This window comes from Panthera onca, chromosome A2, assembly GCF_046562875.1.
Source record: "Panthera onca isolate mPanOnc1 chromosome A2, mPanOnc1 haplotype 2, whole genome shotgun sequence".
NCBI classification, from domain to species: Eukaryota; Metazoa; Chordata; class Mammalia; order Carnivora; family Felidae; genus Panthera; species Panthera onca.
In genome coordinates this window covers 164,014,685-164,038,281 of record NC_138340.1, presented here as the reverse complement: position 1 = coordinate 164,038,281, position 23,597 = coordinate 164,014,685, and the positions used below count along the sequence as shown (strand labels likewise).

At 39.5% G+C, this 23,597-nt stretch overlaps 1 protein-coding gene across 21 annotated transcripts in view; it reads left to right on the top strand.

Annotated features, from left to right (window-relative positions):
- The window catches only part of KMT2C (lysine methyltransferase 2C), a 285,080-nt gene that overhangs the window by 205,142 nt on the left and 56,341 nt on the right, over positions 1–23,597 (top strand). For all 21 annotated transcript variants that reach the window (XM_078437307.2, XM_078437247.2, XM_078437246.2 and 18 more), the window contains 9 exons: positions 3,263–3,444; positions 3,737–3,901; positions 4,937–5,046; positions 5,516–5,581; positions 6,543–6,755; positions 11,647–11,775; positions 13,880–13,999; positions 16,701–16,831; positions 21,061–21,241. In XM_078437307.2, the coding sequence (XP_078293433.2) occupies positions 3,263–3,444; positions 3,737–3,901; positions 4,937–5,046; positions 5,516–5,581; positions 6,543–6,755; positions 11,647–11,775; positions 13,880–13,999; positions 16,701–16,831; positions 21,061–21,241 (1,297 nt within the window). The remainder of the gene's footprint in view (positions 1–3,262; positions 3,445–3,736; positions 3,902–4,936; positions 5,047–5,515; positions 5,582–6,542; positions 6,756–11,646; positions 11,776–13,879; positions 14,000–16,700; positions 16,832–21,060; positions 21,242–23,597) is intronic.

The following is a 23,597-nucleotide window of genomic DNA, read 5'->3' as shown; positions in this document are numbered from 1 at the left end:
TGAGGTCTGGACTGCCTGACCTGAGCGGTGTGAATGCTGGTGGGCGTGGTAACCACACCTTAGCTTTGAGTGAGCAGAGCTGAGCAGCTTGAGAATTTGGCTGTAAAGGGCCACAGGGTAGGTGTCTGTGAGACAGGAAGACGTGTAGGAATGAAGAGACGTTATTTTGAAAGTTTCTACTGTTAATAGCTTGGATCTGTCTCCCACTTGATCTTACTGTTCTTCTGAGCCAGGGGTTGGTCAGTTACATCACACAGGCCACCTGTGGCCCACTGCCTCTTTCTGTAAATGAAATTTTATTGAAATAGAGCTGTGTTCTTTCATTTACATACGTCTCTTGTGGGCTTCGCACTGCAGTGGCACTGTTGTGTAGTTTACAGGCCACGTGGCCCACAAAGTTTAGAGTATTTACATCTGACCCTTTACCAAAAAAGTTTGCCGGTAACTGCTCTAAGCCATCCTGCTCTTCCTGCCCAAAGCTCTTTTCTCCATTTGGGTAAATACTATATTATAACTTGATAATCTATTATATAATATAATCTATATGTAATATAATATAACGTATATAATTATTATAATTATAATTATATATTATATAATATAGTCTATAACATAATAATATAATCTTAATAATCTGTGACTAATTTAAAAGAATCAGTAGGCTAATCGCAGTAATAAATACACTTGCTTGCAGATCAAATAGCTTTCAAAGACTTTTGATGACTGGCCGGCCCCTGTCCTATTCTGCCTCCACACTTGAGTCCTCGCCCCCAGGCAGCCACTTTTCATCTTCTCCTAGTTACTTCAATAACTCTAAATGCTGGTGCTTCTGCTGTATCTGTGCTAGATTTTGTTGACTTTCTGCTGTGAATAAATAAATGCTGATTTAGCTCTTAAAATATACCCCCTATACTCCCTAACACCCTCCCAGTGTTTTCGTTGTTTCACTACATTTAGTTAATAAATGTGTCCACTGGAGATCTAGAAAGTGTTCCATACCGACTTTGGCTCAGGTCACTATCTTGCGGTCTGTGAGTTCGAGCCCCACGTCAGGCTCTGTGCTGACAGCTCAGAGCCTGGAGCCTGCTTCAGGTTCTGTGTCTCCTTCTCTCTGTGCCCCTCCCCTGCTCGCACTCTGTCTCTACAATGAGTAAAAACATTAAAAAGTGTACTATGGGGGCGCCTGGGTGGCTCAGTCGGTTGAGCGCCGACTTCGGCTCAGGTCACGATCTCGCGGTCCGTGAGTTCGAGCCCCGCATCGGGCCCCTGTGCTGACAGCTCAGAGCCCGGAGCCTGTTTCAATTCTGTGTCTCCCTCTCTCTGACCCTCCCCCATTCATGGTCTGTCTCTCTCTGTCTCAAAAATAAATAAACGTTAAAAAAAAATTAAAAAAAAAAAAGTGTACTATGGCTTTGTCTTTCATGGAGTTTTTAATAGCAAAAAGAAAACAATGATTCATGATTCTGCATTAGTTTTTGTTGTTTGTTTTTACCTACTGTAGGAGCATGATTATATCAAATTATTTTGGCAAGTAACTTTTTCTGGAAAAAGTTGTACCCCTTTACGGCACTCCCCTTTTCTCTCTCCTCCTCTGTGCTGGTAATTTCTAGGTCTGTTGCTGAGCTCTCCTTCTTCAGCTTCCCTGAGCTGAAGTCCTTCATGCGTTCATTGTTCTCTGCATCCCATCATCCCATGTCTTCCTTGTTCTTGGTATAACTCTAACTTTTTCCTCATATGTCTAAGTAACTCTGTTCGAAGAGGTATTCGGAAGCTGAAGTTTGAGTCTTTGTATCCCTGAAAGGTCTACTTTTACACTTAATTGCTTGGTTACTTGCTTGTGTCTTGAAAATTATATTCCTATAGAATTGGAAGCTATTACTCTGTTGTATCCAGAATTGGACAATCTGATGCCATTTTGGTAGTTGTTCTTTATTTAGCTCTTTTATTTTCCTTTCAGGTAGCTTTTAGACTTCCTTATTCCTCATGATCTGAATTTTTATTCTGTATTGTGACTTCTTGCCATTTCATTTTAACACAAGTACTTTGTGTCCTGTCTGTAGATTCTAGTTTTTTGAGAGCTTTCATTTGGTTCCAGATTCATAATCTTACATGGTGTGGTTGGTTTGTGGAGTTTATCAGAAAAATAGAAATTTTAGGGGCGCCTGGGTGGCTCAGTCAGTTAAGTGTCCAACTTCAGCTCAGGTCATGATCTCACTGTTCATGAGTTCGAGCCCTGCATCGGGTTCTCTGCTGTCAGCTCGGAGCCTGCTTCTGATCCTCTGTGTCCCCCACCCCCGCCGCCCCTCCCCTGCTCATGCACATGCGTGCACTCTCTCTTTCTGTCAAAAATAAATAAACATTAAAAAAATGTATAGAGACTTTCAAACTTTGCTGCTAACTTAGACCCTGTGCCAGAGGAGAATATACAGAAGAGGGATGAACTTCAGAAGTCCTAGCTTCACAGCTGAAAATCCTACAAGATCATGAAATGTCCTTGGGACATATTTTCTTAGGAACTCATGTTTTAGTTTAATGTGTTAGATTTTTAAACATTGACTGTTTGTTTTAAGTTTACTTATTTATTTTGAGAGAGAGGGAGAGGGAGAGAGAGCACGCACGCACGCACATACACATGCACGTAAGCCAGCATGGTAGGGGCAGAGAATGAGGGAGAGCGAGAATGTCAAGCAAGCCCCCATGCTCAGCGTGGAGCCCAATGTGTGGGGCTCAATCCCACAGACCAAGGCCATGACCTGAGCCAAAATCAAGAGTTGTACACTTAACTGACTGAGCCACCCAGGCGCCCCTAAATACTGACTTTAATATACATATCCTTTTGCAGTGTACATAAGTTTCAGAAGTATGAATTCATGAAATGTCATAGATAGAAACTTTGCCAATACATTTTCAAAACCTAAATTAACAGCTAAGGGGCAATTTACTTGATCTCTTCAGTATCTAGTCACTACATCAATAAAGTGGACATAAATCCACAGCACAAGGTAGTTATGTGGTCTTAAAAAAAAGTCGTTAAAATATGTACCGCTTTCTGTCCTGTCTAGCAGATAGACTTGTGAAAGCACATGAATGCGCCCACCCCAGGATGGGGCCACTGTTGGTGCTCATACATGTTGCTTGCTTGCCTCTTTACCTGCTTCTTGGGACATAAGCACCACATACTCGTTTATTTGGCATATGTGATCATGCAGAATGAGGTGTGTGTTAATGTATAAATCACCAGGATTGGTTGTGTCTTTTATAGATCACTAAAGTGGTTCTTAGCAAAGGTTGGAGGTGCCTTGAGTGCACTGTGTGCGAGGCCTGTGGGAAGGCCACTGACCCCGGAAGACTCCTGCTGTGTGATGACTGTGACATAAGCTACCACACCTACTGCCTCGACCCTCCTCTGCAGACAGTGCCCAAAGGAGGCTGGAAGTGCAAATGGTACTCTGGGATTTACCTTTCCCTCCTTGGCCTTGCAAGTGCAGAATGTTTCCACATCAGCTTTTGAAAATTAGCCACATGCACTTACGTGCGTAATACGTGTTTGTTATGACAGCACACCACTTCTCAGAAAAATTTCCCGATATTTTTCAGAAAAATGTTCAGATATATTTCTCAGAAAATTTTCTGATTTTCAGATATGATTTCCCCCCATTCTGTTCTTGTATAGCTTCTTGAATTACAGTAACTAAGTAAATAAACCGGACACTTGTTGGGGGGGATTGGATTGCAGGTGTGTGTGGTGCAGACACTGTGGGGCAACGTCTGCAGGCCTGAGATGTGAATGGCAAAACAATTACACACAGTGTGCTCCCTGTGCAAGCTTGTCTTCCTGCCCCGTCTGCTATCGGAACTATCGAGAAGAAGATCTTATTCTGCAATGTCGACAATGTGACAGGTATCAAGCTGCTTTTTAAAACTTTTATTCTTTTTTGCAAGCTTTTCTCTTTTAAATGTAGCAAAAGGAAGTTGGAAAACAACTTTCTTCGATCTTAAATTTAAGAAACAAGACCTTTTTTTACTTTCCAGAGTTTCTGTCAGCTAGAAACTACAGAAGTTTCCTGTTTTGTATCCACAACTCCACACTAAGGTTTTTAACTTGGGGCTTTTTAGGGTTTATGAATCCCTTGAAATTAGATGCAGAATTATTGCCTGCATATATGCATTTTTCTATGGAGGGTTTCTGAATCTTTGATTGGATTCTACAAATGATCTGACAGATTTTATTTTCCTTGAACTACTTTTTTTTTTTTTTTTTTTTTTTTTTTTTAAGCTCTGGATAGTAAATGTCTAGATATTGGGTACCCGTTCCCACCCTCTCCAAGTAGTATGTGTACAGCTTCAAAATCAAGAACGCTTTCTCTGTTTTCAGTGGTGTATTATTGTGCTCTGGTAATAGTTGAGCACTGTACGTGTGGTATTATTTCATCAGTAGTACAGGATTCTCAGTACTCGCTGCCCACTAATTTGTTCAAAGGCAAGACAACTCCTTTTGTTCCTAGTTAATAGCCAGCCTCAGACACGAGAGCTGTATCTACCCACAGGACATGCGTCCCAGGAGCACGTACACACCACACTGTTCGCGGTCTTCTGAATTCCTTCATACTTGCCCGGACTAGCTTCCTTCTCTCTCTGCTGTGTTCGGTGTATGATCGGAAAACAGTTACGCTGTCCTCCTCATACACTGTCCTTTTGCTTCCTTCCCAGTATTTGGTCTCATTCCTTTTTCTTATTCAAAGCTCCAGAAGTTTCGGTGGGTCCGTGGGCATGGTTAGGAGAAAGGGCAACGTGGGCAGGATAGGAGGAATGTGTGAGGCTTAGGGCTTTAAATGCGGCAGCTGTCCACTCCTGTGGTCGTTTTTAAAAGGAAGCCATTCTGTGTGCATTTCTGTTTCTTTCTTTCTTTTTAAATGTTCAAATATGGTCTTTTTAGATGGATGCATGCGGTTTGTCAGAACTTAAATACTGAAGAGGAAGTGGAAAATGTAGCCGACATTGGTTTTGATTGTAGCATGTGCAGACCCTATATGCCTACGTCAAATGGTAAGAAAATAACGTGAACGGTGGGTCTGTGCTCCTACACCTCACCGGCACTTTGCTGTCTTTTTGTGAAACAGTTATTTGGACAAGTATTTTATGGAAAATAAGTTACTTTTAGTTATAAGTGAACTCTTACACTCCCAACTTAATGTATTAAAACAATTTGCTTACAGAAAGAAAAGGAACTAAGCATATATTATGGATATAAAGTGTCATTTCGCTTTCATGCCTCCCAATCTTGCAGTGACTAGCTTGTGTAGAAATCCAGTATGTTGCTTCGAATCTTGGCCATTTTTCCCTCCATGATGTGTGTTTCCTTTACTACTTGTCCTTGTTTTTAAAGACAGCCTTTAACTTGATTTAGTGTTTAAGTGTTTATTTCAGTAAAATGGGTAAAGGAACAGAAATTAGTTATGTGTCTTTGTATACTTTGCTTTTTGTGAAAAAATGACACAAATTGTTTTCATTTCAGTGCCTTCCTCAGACGGCTGCGAATCTTCACTTGTAGCACAGATTGTCACGAAAGTGAAAGAGCTAGGTAAAGTCTGAAATGCTGTTCCTTACACAGGGCGTGTAAATGCTTAATTACTGAGGTATCTGACTTGCCACATGTTCTGTGCCTTTATCCTATGAGTGTTCATTCTGAATTTCCTGATGTCAGGTATCATTCCTGTCATTGATACATATAAAATGTTCATCTTATCCAGCTTTGGTGGGACACTGTTCCTGTAAATCTTAGCCAGTTGGCAGTGAAACAACCACCCTTAAAGTAATCATCAACTCTGTACTTGCTTTGGTTTCATTGATATATTACTGTGCTTAGTAATGAATTAGGAGAAGAAAGGTTCTAGTTAGCAAACAGGGATTTTTTTTTTTTTTTTTTTTTGGAATTAATTCAATCTATTTTTTTCTGAAATGGATCAGCTAGAGAGGTATCTTGATAAGATAGTTTTAAACTGTTGTTCTTTTTTCTAACAGTATTTGATATTGGATACTAAAACATTTGAGTAGTATAGAAATTGTTGTAATAAATAGCAATTTTGTACATTTAAAAATGTGCAGGATTTCTACTTACTTACTGCCTTTCCCTGACAGTGATTATATTGATACTTTGCTTTCTAGATGGGTTTCTCTTATGTAAATTGATCTCCCTCTTTCAGTCTGAAAAGATATTCCAGGAAAACGGTCATAGTTGAATAGCTGAAGCATTGCTTTTAGCTTCATTGCTTTCTTTCTAAATCCTTATTTTGATAATTGAGAAAAAATGCCGGGAAGATCATTTTTTAAAAACTTACAACTTCTCTGCTTAAAATCCAAAGAAGTTCAACCAATTATTTTTAGTTTTAATTGAGTACTGTTAATGATTTGTGCATTTCATAGATAATTGCTTTATAGTAGTCACATTCCCTTCACATGGGTATTTTGGAACAGTAATCAACTTAGCAGTGAAAATTAAAGTGAGAGTTTTGATTTGTATCCTTGGGATATTGTAATTTTAGATCCACCCAAGACATACACCCAGGATGGTGTGTGTTTGACTGAATCAGGGATGACTCAGTTACAGAGCCTCACGGTTACAGTTCCACGAAGAAAACGGTCCAAACCAAAGTTGAAGTTGAAGATTATAAACCAGAATAGTGTGGCTGTCCTTCAGACCCCTCCGGACATCCAATCAGAGCACTCAAGGGATGGAGAAATGGATGATAGTCGAGGTAATACTAACTTATTTTCCATTGAATATGTTCACAAGAATTAAAGTACATAAAATATCTTCCAAAATATATATGTTTTATCTCAGGGTAAATTCTACTGACTTAGGTAACCCTTGATGTGACCCTTGGCCTTTCTAAGTGAGTTGTCTTCTTGGGCTTTTCAGATTCTCTTCCTTTCACATGTCCTCTAGAGCAGACTGTCTTACATTATAGAAATCTCCAGGAACACCATTTTTTTGAGGATCACAGATGGGAAAATTCAGAGGGCACGACTCTAGTTTGCAAGGTAGCAGCTTAAACCTCAGATGCTGTGAGCTCAGATACCATGGCTAAGTTAAAGTAGCCTCGACCCATGTGTTTCTACCTGGAAAAACCATTATTAATGTTCAAGTGTAAATTTATGTTCACAGGTGTTCATCATAAACTTCTCTGTTGATGAACATCTTCTCGATCCCAGTAGATATAAAGGATTTTCTAGCTGAATCCTTGAGAAGACAGAATAATTTTAGTAGTGTGCAATTCAATAGGGGTTATATTTTTGCTTATCTGAAGATGATCACCACAAGCTTATTTCTTTTTTGATTGGTTCTCTCTTTTCTGCTGAGAAATAAATGATTACCTTTGCTCTATCGTACCATGTTATTCAGCAGTATTTACTGAATGTCTCCTCTGTGCTGGATATTGGAAGTCATGTCAGGGAACAAAGCAGATAGAACTCTCCGCTCCTAAAACTCACTTTTTAATATTGGGAGAAAAGACCATTTTAAAATACGTAACATAGGAGTGCCTGGGTGGCTCAGTTAGTCTGACTCTTGATCTCAGCTCGGGTCTTTTTAATTTTTTTAATGTTTAGTTTTGAGAGAGAGGGAGGGAGGGAGACACAGAATCCGAAGCAGGCTCTAGGCTCCGAGCTGTCAGCATAGAGCCTGACATGGCGCTCAAACTCACAAACCACGAGGTTATGATCTGAGCTAAAGTCAGATGCTTAACCGACGAGGCACTCAGGCGCTCCTCAGCTCGGGTCTTGATCCTTGGGGTCCTGGGGTGGTTCAAGCTCTGCGTTGGGCTCTGTGACCGTCATGGAGCCTACTCAAAAAATATATACATGCGTGTGTGCGTGTGTGTGTGTGTGTGTGTGTGTGTGTGTGTCATAATAAACGAGTTATTAAAATGTGTTTGGCAAGTGCTGTAGAAAGCTAGCATTGGAATAAGAATTGGTAGTGCGTATGGTGACGTGAGGCATCAGATGAACTGAAAGCAGTATTTGAGCACAGACTTTAAAGAGGCGAGTGGACTACTCGATTACCTGAGGGAAGAGCATCCCAGATGGCGAGAAAGCTATTGCACAGGCTGAGAGTAGGAGCGTGCCTGGCATGTTTCAGGAATGTGAAGACCAGTGTGTCCAGCAGTGAACAAAGGCGACAGTAGGAGGTGATGAGATCAGAAGTCTAGCTATATTACCAAGATGTAATCATCAGGACAGTATGGCATTGGCACAAAACAGACACATAGACCAATGCAACAGAATAGAGAACCCAGAAATGGAAACGGGACAGAGACCTGCAAAAGAATGAATCTGGACCACTTTCCTAAACCAGACACAAAAATAAATCCAAAATGGATGAAAGACCTAAATGTGAGACAGGAAGCCATCAGAATCCTCGAGGAGAAAACAGGCAGCAACTCTTTGATGTTGGCTACAGCAGCTTCTTACTTGACACATCATCGGAGGCAAGGGAAACAAACAAAAATGAACTATTGGGATCTTATCAAACTTCTGCACAGTGAAGGAAACAATCAGCAAAATTAAAAGGCAAGTCACACAATGGGAGAAGATATTTGCAAATGACAGATAAAGAGTTAGTATCCAAAATCTATAAAGAACTTATCAAACTTAACACCCAAAAAAAACAAATAATCCAGTGAAGAAATGGGCAGAAGACATGAATAGACACTTTTCCAAAGAAGACATCTAGTTGGCTAATAGATACATGAAAAGATGCTCAACATCACTCATCATCAGGAAAATATAAATCAAAACCACAATGGATACCACCTCACGCCCGTTAGAATGGTTAAAATTAACAACTCGGGACACAACAGATGTTGGCGAGGATGTGGAAAGAGAGGAACCCTTTTGCTCTGTGGGTGGGAATGTTTGAAACTGGTGCAGCCATTCTGGACGATGGTATGGCGGTTCCTCAGAAAGTTAAAGTAGAACTACCCTATGACCCAGCAATTGCACTATTAAGTATTTATCTAAAGGATACAAAAATGCTGGTCCGAAGGGACACATGTACCCCAATGTTTATAGCAGCACTGTCAACAATAGCCAAAGTATGGAAGGAGCCCAAATGTCTGTTGACTGATGAATGGATGAAGAAGATGTGGTATATACATACGATGGACTATTACTCGGCGATGAAAAAGAATGAAATCCTGCCATTTGCAACAACGTGAATGGAACTAGAGTGTATAATGCTAAGTGAAATAAGTCAGAGAAAGACAAATATCACATGATTACATTCTTATGTGGACTTTAAGAAACAAAACATGAACATAGGGGAAGAGAAGGAAAAATAAGATAAAACCAGAGAGGGCGGCAAACCATAAGAGACTCTTAAATCCAGAGAACGTGAGGGTTGATGGGGATGGGGGGGAGATGGGTTAAATGGGTGATGGGTATTAAGGAGGGCACTTGTTGGGATGAGTACTGGGTGTTCTATGAAGTGATGAATCACTGGGTTCTACTCCGGAAACCAATACTACACTGTATGTTAACTAACTTCAATTTAAATTAAAAAAAAAAAAAAAAAAAAAGTCGTCGTTGTAAAGGAGAGAGGAGGCAAGACTGAGTAGGTCATACAGAGTCATAAGGCAATGCTTGAGCTTGTGGATGGAGGTAATCAGAGGTTACTGAGAAAATGGTTTAATCTTACTCATATTTTATTTAAAAAAATTTTTTTTAACATTTATTCATTTTTGAGAGTGAGAGAGACAGAGCATGAGTGGGGGAGGGGCAGAGAGAGAGGGAGACACACAATCCAAAGCAGGCTCCAGGCTCCGAGCTGTCAGCACCGAGCCCGACGCGGTGAACTGCGAGATCATGACCTGAGCCGAAGTCGGACGCTCAACCGACTGAGCCACCTAGGCACCCCATAATCTTACTGATGTTTTAAATGGAACACCCGGTTGTAATGTGAATAGACTGTGAGGTCCAAGAGTTGTGGCACCTAGATCAGTCAGAAAGGTGCCACATTTGTGCAGGTCAGAGAGAATTGTGGCTTAGCATCGGTGTGTCTTTTATCAGTTAGTCCTCACATTTTCTGTGCAGTAGGTTGTGTGCGGTTGGGAGAAAAACTTCCTGATGCTTCTGTATAACTGATGTTCAAATCCTATTAAGCAGAAAATTTGATTTTAAAGTTTTGGGGCTTGTGAAGAAATAGTCTGTATATCTGGGAGGAATTGATCAGATTACCATCCACCAGAGCACAGTGAAGAATTCTAGTGTCTAAGGACAGTGGGAAACCTGAAAAATGGTTCCACAGTTACTTAAATCTGGGAAATGCTGCATTTCACAGAATTTGGAAGATTTCTTGACAGTACACATTAATTCCCAAAGTATGAGATTATAGAGCCTTTTAAAAACGTGGCAGAACTACAACAAAAAGGCCTGAGAAGGTTTTCCCTTCGATGACTGTTGCATAGGACAGCGTTCAGGGAAATGATGGGCGTGTCTTCAGCGTGTAGCTTCCAGATTGGGTCCCTTGAAGGCGTGTCCCCTTGAAAGTGATTTTCTACGTGATGTCACACATAAGTACATCCTAGGTCCACGAACCCACAAAGTCCACACGCATTTGTGATGCTCCTGGAACGTTGTAACAGCACCTTTTCCTTGTAGCTTTTGTCAGCTGTTTACTCTTCGGATAAGTGGTTCTTCAGGAAAAATAAGTCATGAACGGTCATCTTAGCACATCAACAACAAATTCCTTGTGCAACAGAGGCAGACTTTTTTCTAATTCACTTACTGGTATCTGGAAACCTTGTTCACAGGCGCGCGCGCGCACACACACACACACACACACACACACACACACACACACACACCCCAAATCCAAAGAAAACGGAAACACTGTGTTGTGTCTCAAGAGTGGGAACACAGTGCCCCAGTATAGACCTTCCCAGTGTGAAAGGGTGGATGTCTGGGGGTGTGAGCCTAAGGTTGTATTTAGGCCCCGGAAGGCAAAGGATGGGGGGCGGGGGGATAGAGTGGAGCCAGGAATGGTAGTAAGTAGTGGAGGGAGAGAAGCAGCAGCAAGTGGCTAGGTCATTACTGCCTGTAATGTTATCGCTAATCCTCTTAACTTTTAAAATTTGATTTGTGGACAACTCCTACATTCACATGGTTTAAAACTGAAAAAGAATTACGGGTAAGCAGTGAAAAGTGTCCCTCTCTCCCTTGTCCTCATTTTTGGATGGAGAGTTTTTGGTAACTAGGTAATATTCAATTACAGCTATAGTTGGAGCTCAGAAGAGGGTTCTAGGCTGCAGAGACAGTCTTGTGGTCCTGAGCCGGAAGATGTAATTGAAGGCAAAGGGAAGATTTTTTTAAGTGCAAACTGACTTGTAGTTGTCTTTCTGAGCATTCTCTGTGTGTGTTTCCCCTTCCCTGATGCTTGTGTTTCATTTCCCGAAAACAGCACATTAAGCAACATGAATTCTACAAACATTTGGTGTCTTTTCCATCATTTTGTACACTTTCCCCACCTACTGGGTGCACAATTAGAATGGCTCAGTGACCACTTTGCCTTCTATTTCCTATTACATAGGAATTATGTATTTGGTAGATTTTTTTTTCCCAATTTTATCTGTGTATTTTTCTTTTTTCCAGAAGGAGAACTTGTGGACTGTGATGGGAAATCAGAATCTAGTCCTGAACGGGAAGCTGTGGATGATGAAACGAAGGGGGTGGAAGGAACAGATGGTGTGAAAAAGAGAAAAAGGAAACCGTACAGACCAGGTATCATCCTGAGCTGGACCTTTTAATGTAATCAAAACTTAGTTAATTTAAGAAAAAATGTAATATTGAGGACTCCCAAGTATAATTAAATGAACAAAATGAAATATAGCTCCTTAACTCTCCAAACTAAAACTTGAATGTCGAAATTGAAGAACTGAATGTGCATTTAGGTGGCAAATTCCTTAGGTCGAGTATGTGAATACTTCACAAAAAATGATTCTTTTAATGCCTTATCCCAATGTTTTATTTGTACTGGGACCTTTAAGGCCGTTTGTATATTTTTCCTTTGATGCGTACTTCTGCAATTATTTTAATTTTCAGCATTCGTATTTACTATTTGTTATGTTAAAAAAATTTTTTTTTACGTTTATTCATTTTTGAGAGACGGAGAGAGCATGAATGGGGGAGGGTCAGAGAAAGAGGGAGACACAGAATCTGAAACAGGCTTCAGGCTCTGAGCTGTCAGCACAGAGCCCGACGCAGGGCTTGAACTCACAGACTGCGAGATCATGACCTGAGTCAAAGTCGGACACTTAACTGACTGAGCCACCCAGGCGCCCCATATTTGTTATGTTTTGTTTTTTTTTTTTAATGTTTGTTTATTTTTAAGAGAGAGACAGAGCATGAACAGGGGAGGGTCAGAGAGAGAGGGAGACAGAGAATCCGAAACAGGCTCCAGGCTCTGAGCTGTCAGCACAGAGCCCGACGCGGGGCTCGAACTCACGGACCCTGAGATCATGACCTCAGCCGAAGTCAGATGCTTAACCGACTGAGCCACCCAGGCACCCCTGCTATGTTTTTAAAACTTACTTCAGTGTTTGTGCAGGAGCCAGTAAGTGTATAATGTGAGGGCGATATGACAGAGTTCTTAGGCTTCCTGAATTTATAGACCAGTTCATACACGACTGATTAAATTCTGATTTCCTCCCTGCCTCAGAGGTGGAGGGACATCTCGCTTGCTTATAAGATTTTATTTGCCTTATTGGAAAAAATTACTGAAATGGTCACAATGCAGACCTTTTAGGCTTTCTTTAGGCACTTTATTCATGTCTGTTTACCAATCAGTGAGACATTAAGTCGAATCAATTCAGTCTTTAATCTTCTAGCTGCTTATATTGTATTGATAAGAGTGTTGTAAATACCTTTTGAGGTGCAAGGAAGACCTTTCTCACTGTTGTATGTATTCTGTAAGACCTCAAGAAGGTAACTTTCCTTACAGGTGGGCCACATCTGAAACAAGGACCTAGGTTAGCTTCATCCAAGTCACTGCATGAAAATCACTTCATTTCTTCCTACTTTGGAGGCTTACTACTATACATACGTTTTTAGACACTGCAAACTCCTTCTAGGAGCTAACATTTATTGTGTTTTTTTCCTTTGACTCTGCCTTCCTTGAAGGTCATCTCTGTGACTGAGGGAGCCATTAGGTCACAAAGTGGGTTCGACTTACTTTTGACTGTGTGTCAGGCTCTAGTCTATGGGCTTTACATCTGGCAAGTTATTTAATCCTTATAATGCATGTATGAGGAGGAGTTAGATGCCATCCCTGTTTTACCAGTGAGGGAACTGGGAACACTTAAAAATTAGATAGATTGCCCAAAGTCACAGAGGAACCAGAGTTAGAATTTCTGCTTTTAATTATAGAGCTGAATGTGTCTCATGTCCAAGGGCCTTAAGTAGACACGTTACCCCTGAAGTCATACTGACTTTGTTTGGGTCATCTGGTTTTGTTTATATCTTGTATTTATTCTCTGTAGCTGATGTACAAGTAATTTGAAAGATGATATTTGAGTTACTTAATGTTTGCTAAATAAGTATAATTTACTGTAATATTTACTCTGATGCTGCTTAGAAGAGGAAATGCACGCAGTCTTTCTACACTCTAATAATGTCTTTTTATACCTGTTTGGTTAGTGATAAGGTAACAGTGGTTTTGACCTCTTTTAATTTGCTTATTTCAAACTCTTGTGTATAAAAATGATTATTTAAAGTAGCCCATATTGAATTTGGGAAATGCCTCAGTATTTAAGCAGTATCACCCTACTTTGAAAATACAGAGAGCAATCAGTTATTTACAAGGCTAACCAATTTCTTTTTTGGTTAGGTATCGGTGGATTTATGGTACGGCAGAGAAGTCGAACCGGGCAAGGAAAAACGAAAAGATCTGTCATTAGAAAAGATTCTTCAGGCTCTATTTCTGAGCAGTTACCTAACAGAGATGATGGTATGGTACTGATTTTGTTTAACTCCCTTTTCTTGCTGTCTCTATGGAAAAGAACTGTCCTAAATAATGCTGCAGTCACAACCTTACTGCTTCTTACTGATCATGGTTTGAGTGCCTGTGGAGTTCATACCTATGATACAGAAATGAGGTTTCATAAAGAAAAAGATTTAAATCCAACAGAGTATATTCCTCTGAGATTTTTTTTAAAACAAGTTTCTTTCTGTCTTAGGTGAAATATCAACAGGTTAGGGACCGAATCACTTAGTTAAACCAGGTGCTTACTGATCATCTCACAAAAGGCCTTTCTTCGCCCGTCTTAGCTGCTTGGTATAAAATTGGAGACTTTATTTTGTTGAAAGTGACAGGGTACTACAACAACTTTAAACCAAATTGTATAACGTTTTAGAAATATGTCTTCCAATTAATATTCTGTCATCCTCACTTAGATCCTCAGAGAACACTAAATCATTAAGTCACAGCTTGAGAATTGGTTCTGATGAACACTTTATGTCGGTATGGTCACAGTCTGTATGCTGTACGTATTTTAAATGCTTTCTGTAGGATATGAAAAAAAGATGTTTTCAGCATGTGCACTGATTGGAGTTCTTCCATTATTAAGAGGTGGGGTTTTAACCTGTGAATTAATGAAAATTACAAATTGCATTTTTAAAAGGAAGCACTAGATGGTTTTAAAGGAGTTCCTAATACGACTGTAACAGTATGATTGTGATATAGTTATAATAAGCCCTAAGAAATGTGACATGTTCGATGAGCCTGGTTTTGTGTTTTCCTTCTCTCTCTGTTCTGCCGTCATAGTTTAGTTCTGTTAGGTTAGTGTTTTATCCCTTCACGTGTCGTATCGAGAGTGATCCATTGAGTTTTTATTTTCTTATGCGTTGTTTCCCTTTCTGAATTGAATTGCTAAGTGCTAAGACCCTTTCTCGTTTCTCTATAGCTTACTCCTTCCTAGTCTCAGTCCTCTGTTACTTCCTTATGTGTCTAAGTAACACGGAGCAGAAGTATTAAAGCCTGTGCACATGTGTGATTCTACAGATGCCTCTCCTGCCCTTTCCCATAGTGCCTCATTTCATTGTGTTTATTGTGTGACATAGATACATACATACACATAATATGTTACTTTTTATTTATGTGTTTATTTTTACTGTGAGTTCATATTCTTTAGAACATTCTCTGAACTTTGTTGAGGAGTGAATTGCAGGTGGCTTCTTTCAGAGACTGCATCTCTTACCACCAGGAACATGAGGTGCTACCACCCCAGTACTTCTTTAGCTTAAAGAATTTAGCTTCAATTCTTAGCTTGAAGTTTTTTGGTCCACCTGCATTCTATGAATCTGGATTTCTTACATATTAGGGTTATATTGAGTTTATGAACTCTCAGGGAAGATTTTCACTTTTTGCCTTTCTACCCAGCACCAAATTCCCTGACAAGTTGACAAGTTCTTGGCGGTTGGTGGTGGAGAGGGGGAGGGGGAGGTGAGTGATGTATGGGGGACGAGGGGGTTGGGAGGGTGTATTTCTTGTTATGCCAACTCTGAGCGTGGAATCCTTCAGGGTCTCACCTTTATCACCTTTATGGGAGGCACCTCTGGTTAATCACTATGCCGAGGAGGGAGAGGCCTTGAACTTTGTCTTCTAGTCTCCCATTGCTCAGGAGGCTCTGAAAACCTGAGCTCAAGGTCACTGCATTTTAGCAGAACTTCAGAGATCTTTACTTGGTTCTTTGCTTAATTCTTTCTGTGGTTCCTGTCTTACCTGAATTTGTTGGTCTTTAAGGATTCTTTATTTTCTGGTAGATTACTGGTACATTTAAAAAGATAGTTAAAAAAAATGTTTATCCACCATCTGTAGTTGTTTTTAGAAGTCAGTTCCCTTACATACTCTGGCCACAAAAGTGCCCACATTGATTTTTAGGAGGGATGTACTGTTTGCCTTGGGAACATGAGCCTCTCATTTGATTGCTCACTTATCTGCTCTACGTAGTGGACTGACTTCTTTGCTAATTTCATAGATCAAAATTTTGTTTTATTTCCTTTTCTCTGATTTTAAGATTGAGCATTCATAGCATATTTACAAGCGTTTTCGTAGGTGGTGATATGTTAGTATAATATGTACCACAGAAACCTAATTTGCAATAAATCCTTGAACTTGGAATTGCTGGATTGAAGAATACACTTTCCAAAAGACTTCTGTTGGATGTGCCCAGTAAACTCTTCGGAAAGATTGTTCCTGCCTTTAGTTGCCTTTAGAAGTATAGGAGTAGCCATTTCCCCATACGCATAAGCACTGAGTACTTTTATTATTTTAATTTTTAACAAAATATTGATGTTAAAGGAAACAGTTTGCTGCTTTGCGAGTAAGGAAATACTCATTAAGAGACAAAAGTAAACATATACTGATACTAAATAGACATGCAATGAATTTTTTATGATGCTTAAAAGTTACTAATAAACTTGCTTTGACATCTTTTTTGTGAAAAAGTGTGTCTGTCAAGTCATGTTGTATGCCTTAAACTGACATAGTATTGTACATCAATTATATCTCAATAAAACTGGAGAGAAAAAAGAAAAAGCTTGTTTGTTTATATGGATCTGTGTATGTTGGTAAGCTGTAAAGTTACTTTGGGTGGATTTGTCCGACAATATTGAACATCACATATTTATAAATGTGACTATTGTTTCAGGCTGGAGTGAGCACTTACCAGATACACTAGTTGATGAATCTGTTTCTGTTACTGAAAACACTGAAAAAATAAAGAAGAGATACCGAAAAAGGAAAAATAAGCTTGAAGAAACGTTCCCTGCCTATTTACAAGTAATATTTTGCTTTACATTATATTGTATAGTTTATTAACAAAAGAAATGTAATGTATTGAGTTTTGAAAAATAGCTTTATTTTTGTTGATGTTTTACTCGTTTTGTTTTTAATTACATATTTTAAATGCCAGCTTTACCTTTCAGAAGCCCATAAAAATTAACATTTACTTTTTTTTTTGTGCTTTGGTACTTTTCAAAAAGTTCTTTTTTGTCCCAGTTTTTCACTTCTAAATGTTTCTTAAGGCATACAAGGACAGTTTGAACTGGGAAAAGCTCATTCTTCCAAAGCAGTCGCACTTGTGTGCTCCCCAAACCCACGTCCTATGGACAGCTCCCTTTGCCAGTGCAGGTTAGAGTAATTATAGTCACTGAATAAAGTTGGGTTTTTAGCAGCCAGGGTTACAGCTTTTAATAATTGGTTACCACTTTCAGAGGCCAGTGAGCCAAAGTTTTAAGTAGAATTGTTTTTTGTCTTCTAAAACATACATCAGAAAAACACGCGTCAGGGTGAAGACGTTCTTTGATAGGTGTAGGCTCCGTGAAAATAGAAATCTTTTTATCCTGCAAGCATTAAGTCACAGAGGAGCTCCAGGCCATGTGGTGTCCTGGAAAGGGCCCTGTATTAGAGATACAGGACTGAGATTCAGGTTCCCGAGCAGGGGAGTCCTCCTTCCTGGGCCTCTCTGTCTTCAGGTGTGAGAGTAGAATTGGAACAGACTATTCTTGAGTGTCTGTCCTTATGTCAGTGTCGGTGAGTGTTCCTCTGATCTGTTCCTTCCACACAATAATGGCCTACATGTATACCTCATTATTGCTTGCATTTATTTTTTTACCTTAATTTTCCAGTTGGCTCTTAATGGTTTAACTGCTTTAAAAATTACATTTCTTCTCAGCTAATATCCAGCTGCTTCAGTTTTCTTTTTTAATGATGAGAAGTATAGGGGCGCCTGGGTGGCTCAGTCAGTTGAGCGGCCGGCTTCGGCTCAGGTCATGATCTCACGGTCCGTGAGTTCAAGCCCCGCGTCGGGCTCTGTGCTGACAGCTCAGAGCCTGGAGCCTGTTTCAGATTCTGTGTCTCCCTCTCTCTGACCCTCCCCCATTCATGCTCTGTCTCTCTCTGTCTCAAAAATAAATAAACGTTAAAAAAAAAAAAAATTAATGATGAGAAGTATAAAAATCACCTACTCATTTGAATAGAGTTTTTTGTTTAATAAACTTTTTGTTTAATAAACTTGTAAGCATAATATGTAGTATGTGGTAATATACATGAGTGTAAGTTTTTATTAGACAACTAATCCATAAGGTCAGTGTCCATTTTAGAGAGAGAGAGAGAGAGCACGAGCACTCGTGGACACGAGGCAAGGGGGAACAGAAGATCTCCTCAACAGGCTCTGCCCTGACAGCAGAGAGCCCATTGCTGGGCTCGAACTCACAAACTGTGAGATCATGACCTGAGCCAAAATCAGACACACAACCAACTGAGCCACCCAGGGGCCCCGAGGGCAGTGTCCATTTTAGAGCTGAGCCTTTAAGGTTGGAGTCCTGGGCTTGAGTATTGCCCTCCTGCCAGTTAGCGATGTGATCTCATTCCCATCGACACCTGTGTGCCAAGAAATGTTGAGAGATTAAGAATTATGTCTGTAAAGTACCTGTGCCGTACGTGTCGTCAGTCTGTAATAGTATGTTTTGTTTTTCCCATGTTCCCTTCAAATACCTAACTGTGTAACTTCTTTTTAACCATATAATGGTAATTTTATTGGTCAGAAAATACTCCCACCTTTATTGTTTAGATTCGCTTTAACTGCATCCTTTTTGTTGTCTTTTAATAATCCTTTTGTTGTCCCTTTTAATAATCCTTTCTTGAGAATATTGAGTAGAATACCTGCTTCTCCTCGCCCCGCCTCCTTTCCTTGATCCTTCTGTAGAGTGTGATCTTCTTTGGCTGTTTATGAACATATGAAAACTGACCATTTCATACATTGAAAAAGAGCCTTTAAAAATAGTGGATCTGATTTCCTGATTAACTGCTGTAATCTTGATCTCCTGAACTGGACTGTTTCCTCCAGTGTGCATCAGTAATACTTAACGGGTTTGTTTTTTCTTGAGGCGGGGGCCGGGGGGCGGGGTGGGGAGCGATATGGAGGAAGCCATTGTAATGATACTGTTTCTTGAGGTAGAGCTGTAATTTCCCCCATTGACTGGGGGGGTACATAGTGATGAAAGCCACAGGGATTCAGCAGCCATTATTCCAGTTTTTCTTTATTAATCATAACAGTGTCTAGATAAACTATAAATAATTGTATAATCTGTCAAATAGATTTGTGTGGTCTCCTAAGACCTAGTGCTCCTGTCTACCTTAGGAGTCCCTGTAGTAGATTTAAAATCTCTGGTTGGTTCTTGGAGTCACATTGTCAAATTAGAAACCACATGGAGCCATTCCTTTATATAAAATCAATATAAAACCATCAAATTAATAGGAATATTACAGTTTTTGATAATTAGCACTGAAATCTTCATGAGTTATTAAAAAAATTGTTGCTAATCATGATGTCAGATTGAATACTGAAGGCATGAAATAAATGGTTTCTAAATTTTAAGATGCTCTACTCTTCAACATTTTTCCTAATGATAAAAGTATCACTGGTATAAGAAACAAACCATCGTCTACCCAGTGGTCAGCTTTGCTGATTTTCAAATTTCTTTTTTTTTTCCCTTTAAAATTTTTTAATGTTTATTTTTGAGAGAGAGAGAGCCAGGGAGGAAGGCGGGGGGCAGGGGGGAGGCACAGAGTCAGAAGCAGGTTCCAGGCTCTGATCTGTCAGCACAGAGCCCAATGCGGGGCTTGAACTCACAAACCATGAGATCATGACCTGAGCCGAAGTCGGCCGCTTAACCGACTGAGCCACCCAGGCGCCCCTCAAATGTCTTTTTCATACTGAAACAGCTTGTTCATTAAAAAATGTGAAAATTTCAAATACATCATCACCTTGATCAGGTTTCACAAATAGCTCCTTCCCCATCCCCTTTCAGAAGTTAGCATTGTTAACAGTTTGTTATTTATCCTTTCAGAACCTATTAATTTATTATTAAATTATGAGTGAAAGTAATCTTAGTTTGTACTTTATGTTTTGCTGGACATATCATTCAACTTGTTTTCTTTTAATTCTGTATTTCAGAGCTTTTCTTTGATAGCATAGCTCTATGTTCTTTTAAAATGTTGATGTGTTTTATAGTTTGGGTGTCTGTAATTTATTTAGTCCTATGCCTTTTGACAGACCAATTGAAGCTGTTTCCTCCTGTGGTACTATAAAAAATGCTGCAGCGAGCCTTTTCCTGTATATGTATCTTTTGCAAGAGTGTGTTAAATGTTGATTTTCTTCAAAATTGGCCTCTACAAAGGATCCCTTTTCCAGACCACCTTACTGAAAATAGACTAAAGCGGAACTGTTGGGTTGAAGTGAAGTGGAGGGGGGCGGGCGGAGTTCCAAGGGCTTCCTTTTGTCCTCTTTATTGATCCTTGAGAAGTTTTGGAGAGGTCCTTGCATTGTAAGGAACACAGCTTGAAACACTAGTCTCTAGATTAGTGGAAGTACATTGAAACGGAGAAATGTTAATATGAGTAAGTGAATGAAAAGCCAAAAGCCTTTAACAGCAGTAAATTTTGTGCACATACTATGTTTCAAATGAGTATAAAAACCCTCTTTCAGATTTATAGCATGTTAAGTCTTTAATGTGGTTATGTGAGTCAATATGAGGTTACTAAATCTACCTGAAGTATGTAAATATTAAAGCTATAGATCAAACCCTTGTGCTATTCTCTGCAAGTAATCTATAAGTATTAATAATATTTATGAAGCTTTAGTTTTTCTTATAATATGAATGAAGGTGCCAATGGTATTATAAATTTATCAATTTTTAAATTTAATTGTAGCCGAATCTCCTGGAATTATTGGATTATTGTATCTCAGTACAATTGTGTGGTTTTATATGCATAATTTTGTCTCTAGTAAAACTATAAAAATTTGTTTAAAAATAAGGGGAAATCTATATAAAAGAATTGACAGGTTATTTCTAAATTGTTTATATATTTCTATGTTCAGTTTCTGTATTCTTGAATACCAAGTTTTTGTGTTAGTTCTGCCTTCTTGTCAAAACAGCAGAATTACCTGTTAACCATCTTAGAACTTTATAACTAAGTCACTTTCGTATGTGCTTCTCTTTACCTAGGAAGCTTTCTTTGGAAAAGATCTTCTAGATACAAGTAGACAAAACAAGCTAAGTTTAGATAATCTATCAGAAGATGCGGCTCAACTTTCATATAAAACAAACATGAACACAAATTTCTTGGATCCTTCCTTAGATCCACTACTTAGTTCATCATCAACTCCAGCAAAACCTGGAACCCACGGTATGTGGAATAATTTGCAGATGTGTTCTTTACCATATGGAATTCATATTCCTTGTAATTAAACCTTTGAAATGCTTTAGTTTGGCCTCATATGCATTTTAAAAATTAGCCTCATTGAAGTATAATTTGCATTCAGTAAATGCAACTATTTTAAGTGGACAGGTCTAGAAGATTTGGTAAATAAATTTATCTGTGTAACTACCACCAAAATCAAGAGTTGCAAAGGAAAATATTCAGTTTATAACATGCTGCGGATAATGTACAGAGGTGTGTGATTTTGCCATAGTTGAGGAGTAATAAACGTAACAGTCTTTGACTTAAATGAGGTAGATTTTTGTTAATTTCATAGCCGTAAGAAATTCAAAAGAGGAAAACAAAAGAATGCTGTAGTCAGGAACTGGCTGACAGACTGTGTTAATACGGTGGAGTATGTTGTGTTACATCACAGTCTCTTACTACTGACACTACTGTTTGGGCCAGAGAAGTCTTTGTTGGAGGGTGGCGCTGTGGTGCCCCGTGGGACACTTAGCACCTCTGTTCTTATGATGTCGTGATGATCAGAAATGTTGCCAAATGTCCCCTGTATTGACAACCCCTACCCTAGGTAGAGTGACTATGGGGACTATTGAGAAGCAGAAAAAGGTATGAGAAATAACATTTATAAAGTACTGTTAATGTCAACAAAGATCCAGAAGCTTAAGTAGTTCAGCATGTAGGAGTTGTGATCATAGAACTTTCCCCCACTTCCAGATTTTTATCTCACTATCAGTTATAAATTAATGTTTTTCTGACTTTTTGCCATTAGAGTTTTTCCTCAGTAAGTTTTATAACTCAATTTTGAAAGTAATCTTAAGGTGACCTTTCACTGAAAGATGACTTTTGATATATTAAGTAGTTACAGTTCCATTAACCTGGCATTACCCTAGTTGACATGCAGTCTTTTAACTTCTTGAAATGATTAGAAGCAATCTTACCAACCCCCTTGTACGCATACAGGATGTCCAATCTTCCTTATTGTGAGCAACAGTGAAGTTAAAGGAGTGACCTGAAGGCCATGCTTTTTATTTGTTTAATCTTGCAGATCATTTTAATTCTGTTGTTGTCAGTACCTAGCTGCTCTTATCCGTGTCTATGTATTGTTAAAATACATAATGAAAGACCTGTAGACCCTTCAAAGGGTATCGTACTATGAAAATCCATTTAGATAGAAGTTACCTGCACTTGAGTTTTTATGAGGAAGAGAACTGATGCTGGGCAGAAGGCATATTGTAGCGGGAGAAAACATGGATAAGTTCACGAAGCCGCTGAGAATGGTTGGGTGACGAAGCCAAAGTGTGGAGGGCTGGAGTAGAACCCACTCTGGAACCCAGACGACACGGACATTCTCTGCAGTTGGACGACTCTTGACGGTCTAATGGGCAACTTAACTAGTCGTAGCGGCTTGTTGTTGTTGGGTTTCGTTCAGTGTAGTCCATTCCATCAGTTCTAATGATGTGTTGGTAGGATAGAAAATCCCTTTTGTCAAGTGGGGTGAACTTTGAAAACGCGGTTTAAAAAAATGTTACTTGTAATTTATGTAGTAGAATTCCGTTGGTTTAACACACACACACACACACACACACACACACACACGATCCCTAAATGAATTATCCACTTGAATTTTCCTTCATATGTCTAGAGAATACACTATTGAAGTAAGCTTGTTTCTCTAAACACTTAACAAATATTTGGGCATTTCATTTACACAAGTTTTCATTTTGAAAGATTATAATCTTCTGTATGTATGAATTCTATTTGACAAGTGTTTGTTCAGTGGGACAAGACTATTTGTGTCTTACAGGGATATTTGCTCTAGAATCTTACCGTTTTTTATGGGCCCTCCCCCCTTTTTAAAGTAAAAACATAGCTGACCTGGATTAAAACATTCAGATGTACCTTAACTTAAATGACTGATGTAATTATTAAAGCTAATCGATTGTCTTACTGATGAGTCCAGAGGCCTTTGGAGAACTCCTCCACTCTTCGTTATCTCACACCACACACCTGATACCATCCACAAACTTGTCTCTGCCTTCAGAATGTATCCCAAAGTCAGCCACGTCCTATCTCCCCTCTCCCTGCGGCTCTGGTGCCCGCATCACCACTTCTCACCTAGACTTCCCATGCTGCTGGCGCTCCCCCCGCCCCCAGGCGGCCGGCACTTTCCCTGTAAGAGTCAGTCCTGTGCCCTGCGAGCCATCAGCCTTCGACCAACTTCCCGTTCTTTATATTGTGGACTAAAGCTCAGTCTTCGCCATGACTTACAAACCATACATAATCTCACTTTGCTGCCTTTTTCATTTCCTATCACTCCTTC